The 13,074-nt window shown below is 38.9% G+C and overlaps 1 protein-coding gene across 1 annotated transcript in view; it reads right to left on the bottom strand.

Moving 5' to 3' along the window:
* The window catches only part of TG (thyroglobulin), a 160,568-nt gene that overhangs the window by 123,319 nt on the left and 24,175 nt on the right, over positions 1-13,074 (bottom strand). The window contains exons 15-19 of the mRNA XM_069853184.1: positions 12,391-12,502; positions 10,716-10,916; positions 6,201-6,410; positions 3,876-4,030; positions 3,251-3,407 (exon numbers count right to left, since the gene is read on the bottom strand). Coding sequence (XP_069709285.1) covers positions 3,251-3,407; positions 3,876-4,030; positions 6,201-6,410; positions 10,716-10,916; positions 12,391-12,502 — 835 coding nt within the window. The remainder of the gene's footprint in view (positions 1-3,250; positions 3,408-3,875; positions 4,031-6,200; positions 6,411-10,715; positions 10,917-12,390; positions 12,503-13,074) is intronic.

The raw sequence follows: 13,074 nt of genomic DNA, 5'->3' as shown, positions 1-13,074 counted from the left end.
GGGAATAGATAACACACAAATGGGTGAACATTAAGTTAAAAGCATAGTTAGACACAGAAATACAAAGACGTTAAACAGCAGACAATAATGAATCTGTATGTCGTCTATCTACACATACCCAGTATATGTAGAGTGCTAATGAAACAGCAAAACAAAAAAAAAACACAACAAAAGCAACATATTCAAAACTTAAAGGATCAGAGAACAAAATTTACAAGTTACAGAAGTTCAGCAGTGAAAACGAGGATCATTTGACATTCAGATTTAATTTAATTCTATATTTTCAATGGATGTCACTTCTTTTTCAGCACTTTGTTGGTTTGTTTTGAAGGCCAGCATCTGTAACAAAGTAATAGTCACTTTCTGTCACACTACTGATATTTAACATGTCCCCCTGTGCAACAGACACGTTCTTCACAAATGCCAAAGCTGGTGCTGATAGCTGGAAACACCGAGTACCTTACATTCTCTCTATGTTCTTAGTTGCCGAGACAGCTTCCCTCTCTATGACTTGTGCCAGGACAATTTTCTGCACTAGATCAAGAGAGAATTCCTCAGTTTTGCAGGACCAGAAGTACTGCAAGAACAGTGTTGCCAGCAGATTTTTTTTGCTATCATATTCTGTTTATCCCTGCAGTCTTTATGGCACTGTTGGTGAGATTTACTGCCTCAAATTTGCAAGACATGGCCCCCCAGTAGCTACAGGTGAACAGTCCAGTAACCCAGCAAACAGGAAGTTCTACATACTATGTACTTTGAGTTTTGTGAGTGTACCAACAACCTTAGATGCTGAATTTTCACAGGGAGCATGTTATATATCATATACATAAAGAGAGTGTGAGGAATGTTACAGCTCATACGCTTTACAAAAATTATTTTGTGACTGGTGCATCCAAGGCATATAGCTGAGAGTACTGTTGCCCTCTGACATGGTGAGTTTCCTAACTTTGTGCTGTAGTACAGAAGTGGCTTTTCAGTTGCATGAGTAGAGAATTTCACAGCCAGGTATGAGGCTTTAGCAATGCAGCATTGCCATCCTGCCTGTGTTGAGTGGACCACAGAGGTACCATCATTTTTCTGAAAGATCATCCCAGACCTTTAACATTGACCACAGGTGCTCTTTCTTCCTAAATGCTGGTCCATAGATGATTGTTGTCTTGTAGATGTTTCATCCCTTGCAGAGGAAGGACACCAGGATTTTACATTTATGGGCTAAAGTGAACAAATGTTGTATTAAAGCAGCAGCTGTGACCTTGCGTTCTCAGTGCTCTGTTTCCTCCAGCCTTTAGGGACCTGGACTTCCAGGAGACAACACATTTTTTCACATACAGAACTACCCTGAAAGTAATTATATCTTGTGTTATGCACTGGGAAGAAGTTTGATTTAGGTTTTTGTTGAACAAAACACTAATTTCAATGTGAGAGGAATCGTATGATTATATATCTATATTGGCCAAATGAGAAACGAGAAAGAAAAAAAAGTAAATTTGTTTGTGGTTTGTTTTTGGTTTTATTCCTCTTCAAGGAAAATACAGACAACAACACATAGCTTGAGAAATACTGCTTGCATAAGGCAGAGGTTTGTTTCCTCCAATCTCATGAATGGGAAGTGTTTACTGTATGTTCATCCACCTAGAGCTCATTTTTATAATCATTAGTATTTCGGCCTGTTGAACAGAAAAGAGAGAAGTTGCTGCAAGTGTTCCTCACTGTTTTAGAGCTGAGGTCTAAGCTACAAGCCAGATGGCATAAGATCCTTCAAGAAGGCATTCACACAGCCTCGGAATTTAATACATGAAAATATCTGCAAGAAAAAAGTAATAAAGCATTCATGAGTGATTTAGGTTTGAGGCTTTTCATTGGGAACATATGTACACTGTGCTTCTGTTTAGTGATTTTTTTTTTCTCAGCTACTTCAAGAGCAAGCCTTCTTATTTACCCATAAATAAGCTAGAAAAGGACAAAGCTATTTTAGTAATGTAGATTTCCAAACCAGAGAGCAAATTTCCTCCCTCTGCATAAATACATCAGAAAACACCTCAAACAGAAAGACCTAAATCTGTCTTAGAAGGTAATGGAAGTTGGTGATGCCAAGAGGATTCAGAGAGCAGGTTCCTAGTTGTCTGATCTCCCCAGACTAGACTCATACCACCTCTTCTGAAATCATACAGTCATTGCCTGGAAAGCAATTTTAGGACTACAGGGAAATTATAGTGTGGAGAGGGACAAATATAATGCCTTCAAAGCAAAACACTTCCAAAAGTAAAGTTTAATATAAAACCAAACATTCTTTGATGCACCTTCTGCAAACTTCTTGGATATCCATGTTTCCCTAATAATCTGGAGCAACTGAATGGCTACAAATATAAACAGACTGAAAACCAAGAACCACACAGCCTCTGCAGCCACTGTCAGTGTCTTGAAAGCTTTTGAACTCGGTTCTGTTCAGGCAGAAAATGCTGTAGGGCGCATATCTCCAAGTGCCAAAGTTAGACGGAAGGATACATGCAGACGTAGTTATTTATATTTAGTGCTTGTATCACAACTGGAAATCAGAAGAACTAGAGAAATGCTGGCACAGAGGGTATTTGAACTTGAGATATGTATTTTACTTCTTTATTTTAAAGGGAAAGACTGAGTGCTTTGAAAGAAGTTCCTTACACCATCCCTAACTCACTTGGAGATCACAGCGAAGATCCACCAGTCTGTGGTCTCTGCATAATTGCTGTGGGACTTCCGAGGTAAAAGCCATTATTTAGTATCAAAGGCAATGTAAGAAAAAGAACAGCGGGGGGAAAAAAAAACCAAAACAAAACAAAACAAAAAACCACATTGGAAGAAATTAGTTATATTTTTGGCAACATCTTAATTGTGTTTCTCCGAGTACAACCCAATACGGGACACAATCTTTTCCACCCTGAGGATCTGTCCAGTGGAAATTAACATCTGGGACAGTTCAGCTCATGCTCGATAAAGTGATTTTCAATCTCATTTAAGGAAGATGAGAGAGGCAGTCCTGTCTGAAATAAACATTCAAATGTACCTCCTTTCCACTGTGCAGTCACAGCCTGAAAAGAGCTCAAATCAACAGTAAGAGCTCAAAGCCACAACTCCAGTATCATAAAACCAGACTGTTTCAGGGAGGATTTATAATACCTTTTAGTGCCTCCTAAAAGCAGCCATAGGGGAACAAAACCATTAAAAGCAAAGTAGGCTTAATTCACAAGAAATGTCAGAGAAAAAACCTTACCAATATCATGTAAGTCAGGCAGAGAAGCTGCTGGGATGTTTTGTAGCTGAGTCCTCCATGTGACATTCACCCCTAGGCGGTCAACGCTCAGGCATTCGACATAGACACTGGAATCATCACAGACAGAAACCGAGCCAGTATTTCCAAATGCATTTACCTCAAATTCAAAATTAAATGAAACCACAGTTAGTCAACCTTCCTGTTCTTGCCTTTCCCTATTGATTTGCACTGTGCTATGCTTAAAGGGAACATTTTTCAAAAGGCCCTGTAAAAACATACGTAGAAGTAGGAAAAGTTAATTTTAGCAGGTCATTTACTCAATGTAAGGATAGTCAAAGTTCTTTTCCATCAAAATATATTTGTGATAAACATTGGGCTGATGTAATACAACTTCTATGGCTACAGCTCATTGCTGATATGGGGTCTGTGAGACTAAATATCCTGTTTTCAAAGCCATACATATGAGATTGCTGCCATTTCTGACAGATTTCATAGCATTTTCTGCTCTTCCATCTCTCTCAAACAGTATAAGTTCTACTTTGAGTCTCACCTTTATTATTTAAAAATAAACAAACAAAAATCTCCCAGATACCCACCGCAGCAAAGAACAAAGAATTGAAATTACTTGGAGGTTACAGAAACCACGAGCCTTCAACTCATCTAAGATAAATATCTGGAATGCCTCCAGTAATCCAGAGTAGTCTGCACTACAAGTCTTCTCAGCAGGCAGTAGCAGTTGAAAGTGTGCTTGAGCTTGTACTGTCTGAAATAATTGGAGCTCTAAAATTAAAAAAAAAAAAAATTTACTAGTGCTTAATAAAGAACCTGACTTTCAAAGTTACTTTCAGAAAAGATAAAGTTGACTTGGCATTTAGATCTTGCATCAACAGACCTCCCCATTTCAAGGTGAAAACAGTAGACTTGTAGGAAGTAATGAGCAGCAAGAGGCATGCTTAATAAATATCTGTATTGTGCATTAGGGAAAAAAGCCAGGTGATATAATTACAGAATAATAATGAGATATTTTACACTGGAGCACTAACTCACAGAAGGATAAGGAACGATCTGGATCATTAATGATTTTTTATAAGCCTTATCAGATAGGAATTTCCAGAGAACTAGATAAAAGTTGACATTATGCCAACACTTAGAAAAGAAATAGGAAGATGGGAAGTACTGACATGTCAACCTCTGCTTCCCTCAGAATCATGAAAGGTCTTCTATTTAAAAAAGGAATTAAATGGTTAATGAAATTATTACTAATTCAACCTGGGAATGAAGTTTTAGGAGAAAAAAATGATTGTGTAATAATGATGTTGATGTGGACATCTACAAGGGCCTTCCGAGTTTTTATAGCAAACTAAAGTGATGCAAATCACACAAATGGATGAGAAACTCATGAGGTCATCAGTCTCAAAATGAAAACCTATTTGGCCAGTTTTTAGCCAGGAAAAAAAAAAAATCTTGTCTCCACTGGAACGACACTGATCCCAGGCTTCACGGAGAGTTTGTTAGCTCAGATTCAGCACAGTAGTGATACTGTCATGCCAGCTCCAAATTAAAGCTGTCTCTTATTCCACCAGCCTGGAGAAGAGGCAGAGCTCTCTTTGATTTGCCTCTTCTACAGACCCGCTGCGTATCATGTAGAAGTGTCAAGTGCTGGAGCACAATTTTCCCCATCCCTCTCCCCTGAAAACAAGCATGGGAAAGCCTGGAGAGCATCCAAGGAGAATGGCTGGAGAGACCAGAGGACACAAAGCCTGCTTCTTTCAGCAAGGCACAAAGCCCTCTATCTGTTTATTTTATCAGAGAGTAGTTAAGAGCTGACTTAACCACATTCTTTAAGTGTACCTATAAGGAACAGGAAACAAGATTTTTAATAGTGTGGGTAATTCTCCATTGGAAAAAATGACTTAGAGTTGTGGTGAATTCCCTATTATTGTGAAGTTTATTCATTCACCTCCTGATGTGTTGGGAATTTCCTCTTTCTACTTAAAACCATGCTTTATTTCAAACACAAGTTAGTTTGGGAAGTCCTTTGCTTCCATTAGATGTCAGTTTATACCAGACTGCCACACTCCCCTTTGTCCTTAGAAACAGTTATTCAACAGCCACCGGCCAAACGAGAATTACTTCATAACATGCTAGAAAAAGCTAGCAAACATGGTTAAAGACAGACAAAAATCTCTGTCTAAGCTTTAAAGTTTAAAATAATTTACATTAGGAATAGAAGACCTGGGGTACAACTGGAAATGGGTCAATACAGAGGTTTCCAGAACGATTTAACTCATTCTGCAGATGAAGAGTAGCTGCAAACTTGGCATCAAGATCTGCATTTCTCAAAGGTCAGCAGTGCTACAAATTGCCATTTTGATCAGAAGGTATCTCTATCTGAAAGGCCAAAATTAATAGCCAATTACATAAGCTCTGAATAGACAACTGATTCTTTCAGGATTTAGTGTTGTGACATTTTTTCTTGAAAGTAAAATGGTTTGAAAAATACCAGAAGTAAGCCAACAAAGACAACAATAATCCCAAAGAACAGACTGCTGCAGAAAGATGCAGAAGTAACAGTAACTTGATTATGCAAATAGTTAAGTTCTGCCAAATTCAAACATCTGGCACTCATCTGTTCTTCCAGGACTAAGTGGTTCCATCAGAATTGCTTCATGGTGCCAGCACCTTTTAACTTGCAAAGAAAAATCTGCATATAGATTGAATAACTATTTATAGCTATATTAATACCAAAAAGCGGGCATAGGAGCCAGCCAAGAGCCAGAGATGAAGATGGCAGAATACAGGGCTAATCTTCTGCACCTTAATTTAGCAACAGTCATATAACTGCTGTGTCCTGTTATTGCCATTCAGCAGTTTTGTCATGAAAGCGCTTTTCTGTACATCTATTTATATTGCTCTGTGTTCTTCCCAACCCATGGCAGCTCAGACATACTCTGACAGGCCTGATAGAGCGGAGCAGCTGAGACCCATCGACGCTGTTGCACATCACACTGAAATGACGTGTTGGAATAGGCACTGTGGAAGCCCTGACGACACACCAGCCGACACCGCTGAATGCTTGACACTTGCTCAGAAACATCTTCACAAAATACAGCTCCTCTGAGAACAGATGAGGCTCCAAAAGGCAGAGCACACTGCGGACCTTTATGCACATGAGAAAGGAGACATATTAGTGGCATACCGGGTAGCACTTCTAGTAAGGAGTCCACATAACTCTTGTATCAACAGAGAAAACCTAGACAACATTCTGTGCATTTCTCACTCATCTCAGCTTGGATCTGCTTTGAAATCAGCACAGTGCTATATACTAAAGCTGATGAAAAGACACATATAGACTTTGATGGGTAAATGCATTGAGTCCAGAAAGCTATGTCCGTGTTTTCTAAGAACAGATAACTTTAAAACAGTTATGAATAAATTTAAACAGAAAATAAGAAGGAAATTTCTAACCATCTGCAGAACAAATCTTTGCAAAAGACATCCAGTGGAAATAGCAGGGCTAAAAAAAAAAAATCTCAATTCTCTTTAGTATGAACTTCAAAAAATTTAAGATCAGGAGCTCGTGACTGCGATGTCTTCAACACCACGAGGATGTTTACTGTGATGCTGTAGGTCCTTAGCTGTAGTATACAGCTACAGTTGGAATACAAAGTTTACCTTCTCAATTCACTCTGTATCTATACAGTTATTTCAACACTGCTGCCTACTGTAACAGACTATTATAACAAGATAACTACAGTAATAATTAATTTCTACTAACCTGTACAACCCAACTGCTTCCCTCAGTATTAGCCCAATCCCAACCTAGCTACTGAATATATCTAGTAATGATTAAACGCTTGTGAGTTCTAGACCTACAAACTATAAGAAGAAAAAAACAACTTCCTCACTTAGAAATAAATATGAGTAAAAATATGTTCTCACAACATACAATTCACTTGTTTGGTGTATATATAGAGAGCATTTACCAAAGATGAATGCTCAGATCAGTCCCCACCTGCCTAGGAGGGGACTGGAGGAAGTCTAATTGCTGGTGTTTCAGGTCTGAGCAGCCTCTCTCACATCCCTTCCAATGGAGATATGAAGATCTATTCTTTAGCTTAGCAATGACTCCATTTAAAGCTTAAAACTTTGCAGGATGAATCTGGGATCCAGTAGGCACGGTACATATTGGTTTTTTACCTTTAAACATTACAAAGCCAGAATAAAAGGCTTTCATATCAGCTTCTCTGAATTGCCAAATGCATTTTTTCCAAGTCTCCTTTATAGCTACTTTTCTGCAATAACTCTGTAAATGGGGCCACTACATTCTTCGTCTTCACTCATACAGTCTGCATCCAGTTTCTTTGTCAGTAAAGCTGGAAACCTGGCATCCTTGCTTAACAAACACTTAATATAGATCTTAGGACCAGAAAATATCACTGTAAAAGAGATAGTAATACTTATCCTGACAATGTGAACTACATCCACTATTATGTGTGAATTCATAGAATCACCAGGCTGGAAAAGACCCACAGGATCATTGAGTCTAACCATTCCTATCTGCCACCAAACCATGACCCTCAGCACCTCATCCACCTGTCTTTTAAATACCTCAAGGGATGGTGACTCAACCACCTCCCTGGGCAGCCTGTTCCAGTGTCCAATGACCTTTTCTGTGAAAAATATTTTTCCTGATATCTAGTCTGAACCTCCCCTGGCAGAGAGCTTGAGGCCATTCCCTCCTGTCTTGTCACCTGTCACTTGGGAAAAGAGGCCAGCACCATCCTCTCTACAACCTCCTTTCAGGTAGTTGTAAAGAGCAATAAGGTCTCCCCTCAACCTTCTCTTCTCTAGGCTAAACAACCAGAATTCCCTCAGCTGCTCCCCCTCCTCCACCAGCTTCGTTGCTCTTCTCTGGACATGCTCCAGAACCTCAACATCCTTCTTGTGGTGTGAGGCCCAGAATTGAACAGAGTATTCGAGGTGAGGTCTCACCAGTACCAAATGCATTAATATCTCTTCATACAAAGTACATAAAAAACAGTGTTTCCCCTTTATTACTCTAACACATTCTTATGTCCAACAAGTCAAATCCAGTCTCAGCTGTATCTGCTGCAATCTTTTAATTTCTGTTCCAACCAGCCCCCAAAACATAAGTGCTGGATGGTTTCCTGGTGTGTGGCACAGGCTTCAGTTCACAAACAGTAACTAGTTCATTTACTCCTTTACAGATGTCTCCTTGTTTGTTATTTTTATCAAGCCTGCACTCTTTTCCTGCTCTTCTATTTCTGCCTCAATTAGTCCTGTAGGAGTCAATCAGCAACCTTTTGAACAGTGACACTTCTTTCATAGGTATTTAAAGATTTCCATAAGGAAATTACTGTCTCCAAGACCTTCTCTGGAAGGCTCTCTCTCCTCCATCTCTACTCAGAGCTGTGGGAAATGGCGTGAGGATGGGATACGTGTGTGAACATTGCTAGGATGCTTGGCATCATCTCTCAAGTGCATGTCAACTAGAAAAAGTTGGATTCTACCTCTGATGGAAATGATTAAGCTAATGAAAACCTCATTGCATGCATTGGGCACTGTGAAGTTATTACTTGTTGTTTACAGCTGTCTGGTCTGATGTTGGAGGAGAAGTTTATCATATTTTCTCCATACAACAGCTTCTTTTGCTGACAGACAGGATCTCCAAGACAGTGAGATAGTACTCTTTTCCCTTTTCCTGAGCAATAAATAGTAGTTCCTGGGACTAAAGGGGAATGAATAGATAGACTGAGGGGAAAAATAACTTTTGCTTCTTTATTCTTACACAATAACTAAGATTAATAACATGAAAAAGTTCCACTGTTATTTCAAAATCCAGGAAAATCATTAAAAAATATTTGAATGGTATTTCTATGCTTTTAGTAAAGCCAGGTTTTCACCATATTTTCAAAGCAGTTCTCTGTTTAGTTTGTTGGGTTTGGGGTTTTTTTTAAAGAAAAGTCACTAATCATTCAGTCACTACTTCCCCTAGGAATAGTACAGCATTACAGGATCCCAAGAAACCACAGATGTGTACACAAAATGTAAAATCATCTTAAGGGCATATCTTGGGGGTACACCTCGATCCTCCTTAGTGCATACTCCATAAATTCCTTTAGAGTTTAGGGAGAAATCTAGAAAATTATCTGTCATGGAGAGGAAGAGACATCAAGGACGTAATATTTGCAACTAGTTATGACTTTTCTCTGCCCCTACTAGAAACACTACCACTCTTCCCTGTTCAACATCAGAGTCTATGGAAGGGTCAATCCATACCGCTGAGTGCTGGCTGTCATGCTGAGTTCCTCCAGCTGTTCCAAACAAAATAAATATCACACAGCCCCGTGTCCCACAGAGATACTAGCCCATGACCTGAAAGCAGGATGACAGCAGCACCACATACATTAGCTCTGCTTCTCTTCTTCCTTTCTATAAACCTATACTGGACCGCTGCGCTGTCATGGCTATGTCACCCTAGCTCTGGAGCTCATCTCTTCAGAGCTCAGTTGGGCATCTCCACACAACAGCACACCGTGAGGGGCAGATACAACCCTGGGGTCTCCTTGTGGGTTCTCATATAATCCCATCCACATAGCTCTATTCTGGTACAAGACAGTTCAAAGAAAACTGTTGTTTTCCAAGTTGACTGAGGAGTTCTAATTGATTAAAATGCCTTAAATCTGCCAACAGCCTCCATTTAAAAACAAAAACAAAAAAAGAACTATGGAAACAGTAGCCTCCTGCAAGCACTGGTTGAAGTTTTCCTCTTTGCATCTCCAGTTTCCATTAACTGTTACACTTTGGAGTATTGCCTTATAGAAAGTTTAATTTGTTTTGTTTTACTTCAATTGTGGGAAGACAAAGTCCACAACAAATTAAGTTTATCCAAAAGACTCGCATCTGGACATTTCACTGGAAACCGTGAGTGAATTCTTGTGCTTTGCAACTCTGTCCATGCAGGAAACATTCTGTGAATATGTAGTGTGTTGGCACATCTTTTTCACAACTCTGGTCACAAGCCAAGATTAGGAATGGCAGAAACATATATTTTTCAAATTTTATTTTAGTTAGTTGAATGGGTTTTACTCCTAGAGCCAGCTCAGACTGGAACAGGTTCAAGTTTGCAGCAAGCTATTCAGATTGACTTTTCATTTCAGTTTTATAGTTCAACTGCTTTGATTTAACCAATTTTATGAATAAGACAAAGATCCATTTCCTTCTCCTTTCTCCCTAGCAAAGTACTTGAAGAAAACTAGACACCATGCCCAGGTAGATCTGAAATCTGCTATAAAATAAGTATATCACTTGAGTAAAAGTCTCTATAAAGGTCTGAACAAAGAAGATTAAATATGACTAAAAACTAGAACAAGTTAGGATCTGAGTCAAGATCCAGACCTGGATTTACTTCAGAACCAATGCAATTCAAGCGGGAACTCACTTGCACATGCAGGACTTCCATCACTCATTCGTGTCCCTGGCACTTCTTCTCCATTGTCAAAGACGCACCAGCAGCTCTCTTGATCCTGGCTGCACTGCACAGGTGAGAAAGTCATGTTGTCCCCTTCACATTGTGGGGTGTAGCCTTTGCCAACTTCTCCCAAACCAGTTTTAGACTTCAGCATATTACATAAACTAGGACCTGTAAAGAGAGAAATTCATTTCAAGATAGAGAAGACAACAAATTGTCCTAAAGACTTTAACAGCAGTGCTTTCTGCCTCTTATTAGAAAAAAAATATGAGTGATAATGAAACCATAAATAAATTGAATCATTATAGAAACAGGGAATGGTACTTCCACTAGAAAAATGCCATTTTTCTAAAGTGCAAGTTACACGGTTTTGTATCAATAAAATAGTTGAAAAAATATTGATACATATTTTGCATTTAAATAATTTTTGCTATAATTTGGTAGCGTATAATTTAAATGTTGATATTTAATATTTTTAAATCAAATTAATCTTTTTAGTAAGAATTCTTGATCAAGATAACTTTAAAGGTATTAACATGATCATTTACATTTTAAAATAGTCAAGGTGTCCCAGTTTTATACCTTCAAAACTGGAAAAAAACCACCAACTACATAATAGTAACATTTATGGTCTTCTACAAACAAACAATAAGACACGAGTGTGCAGAACAACACTCTGACAAGAAGACCCAAAAAGTTCAAATCAAACTTGAGGGAAAGCTGGTTCCTATTTATTTTGTTTATCTGCAAGCTTCAAAGTAAGCTTGTAAACCTGTGTAACAAACCATTACACAATCAATTCCTCAGTGAACATGCAGTTAGTTATCCCTCATCAGGCCCATTGCACATCTTCATAGACTTCTATCATTAGCCTATGTAAAGAAAAAGAAAGGAGACTTGCTGGGTCAGATAGAAGTACTATCTAACTCACTATCCTCTCCTGAGCAATTATCTACTGTGTTACAGATGTTCCAGGAGGCCTGCCTGCAGCCAGCCTATTATTGTCCCAAACCTTCTTTGGAAGATGAAAAGAGAACATTACTAGCTAAAGAACTGAAGAAACAAGCACAGCAGAACGGTAGGCTCTTGGGGTGCCTGTACTGCTCAGAAGAGTACAGCCAGTGCACATGGTCCAGCAGGGTAGCCTAATTCCTATGAGCAGGGATTCTTCAACTTTTTGGATCAACCATCTCTAGTGAGAACTCAGCATTTCTCTGTCTTTATGTGAAGACAATGCAAAGGTATTATAGACTGAATTGCATTACATGGAGCAGTTGTTAACCTTTTAAAATGGATTCAATAACTGCACGTGACCCAGTTCTCACAGTTCAGGAAAGTTAAAAAACTTATCCACAACCCTGAACAATTTTCTGTGATGGTAAGAAATAGAAGGTTAAAAAAAAATGCATAGAAACCTGTTTATCAGTTTGTCTAGACCGGCATATTTCTGGCATTATGAAAGTAAAGGATAACTATTTTCAGATATCCTTTAAATGACAATTTGCTTGCATGTACATATCACTGAGGAATAAAACTGCAAGCTACCTGTGTTTCCCAGGCATCATTCTAAAAAGGAAAGTACGTATGCCTCAAAGCAAAAGGTATTTCCACTAGCATCGTGGGCTGCAGGTAAAGGAGTACTCACACTCAGGATTGCCATCCAAATCTGTGCTGCCAGGCTGAAATACTTCTCCTGACATAGGATCTACACACCAAATATCCGTGTCGGATCTCTGTAGCACAGCATATTCTCCTGTCTAAAATGAATCAACTACATGTCATTGCACAGCGATGAATATTAATACAGACATGCCACAAACCACACCCCAAAGGTGCTTTAAAATATTATTACATTTACATTTTTTCCATTAATATCACACATTGAAAATAAACACAAAAGATTAAAATACGATCTACTTAATTTCACACACAGACCAAGGCCCAAGAGAAATAATATGCAGACTGAAGGCCCAGTAAGATATAGTTCTGGTATAACCTTGTTTTGAAATGTCTGTTTCCTGCCAGTCTCAGGGCTCTATCATGCTCACTGCCATATTTTGAGAGCATCACAGATCCTATTTTGGGATACCTGCATCTTCCTCCCTCTCATTCTCACATTCTTTCACAGCTCCAAAAGAGGGAACGCCCCAAATGTCAGTAAATTAAACCATCCCTTTTAGGCACAGACCTGTGAAAAAACTAGGCAGAGCCACCCTGTAGGAGGGAAGTGTAGGCAGGGACAGACCTTTCTATTCCCAGTCTTCATCTGAAACTATTTAAATTCTGCCTTCTGGCGGGAAATGACCACTGTTAGTTCTGTCTCTTGCTT

This window comes from Phaenicophaeus curvirostris, chromosome 3, assembly GCF_032191515.1.
Source record: "Phaenicophaeus curvirostris isolate KB17595 chromosome 3, BPBGC_Pcur_1.0, whole genome shotgun sequence".
NCBI lineage: Eukaryota > Metazoa > Chordata > Aves > Cuculiformes > Cuculidae > Phaenicophaeus > Phaenicophaeus curvirostris.
This window is presented reverse-complemented; position numbering and strand designations above follow the sequence as displayed.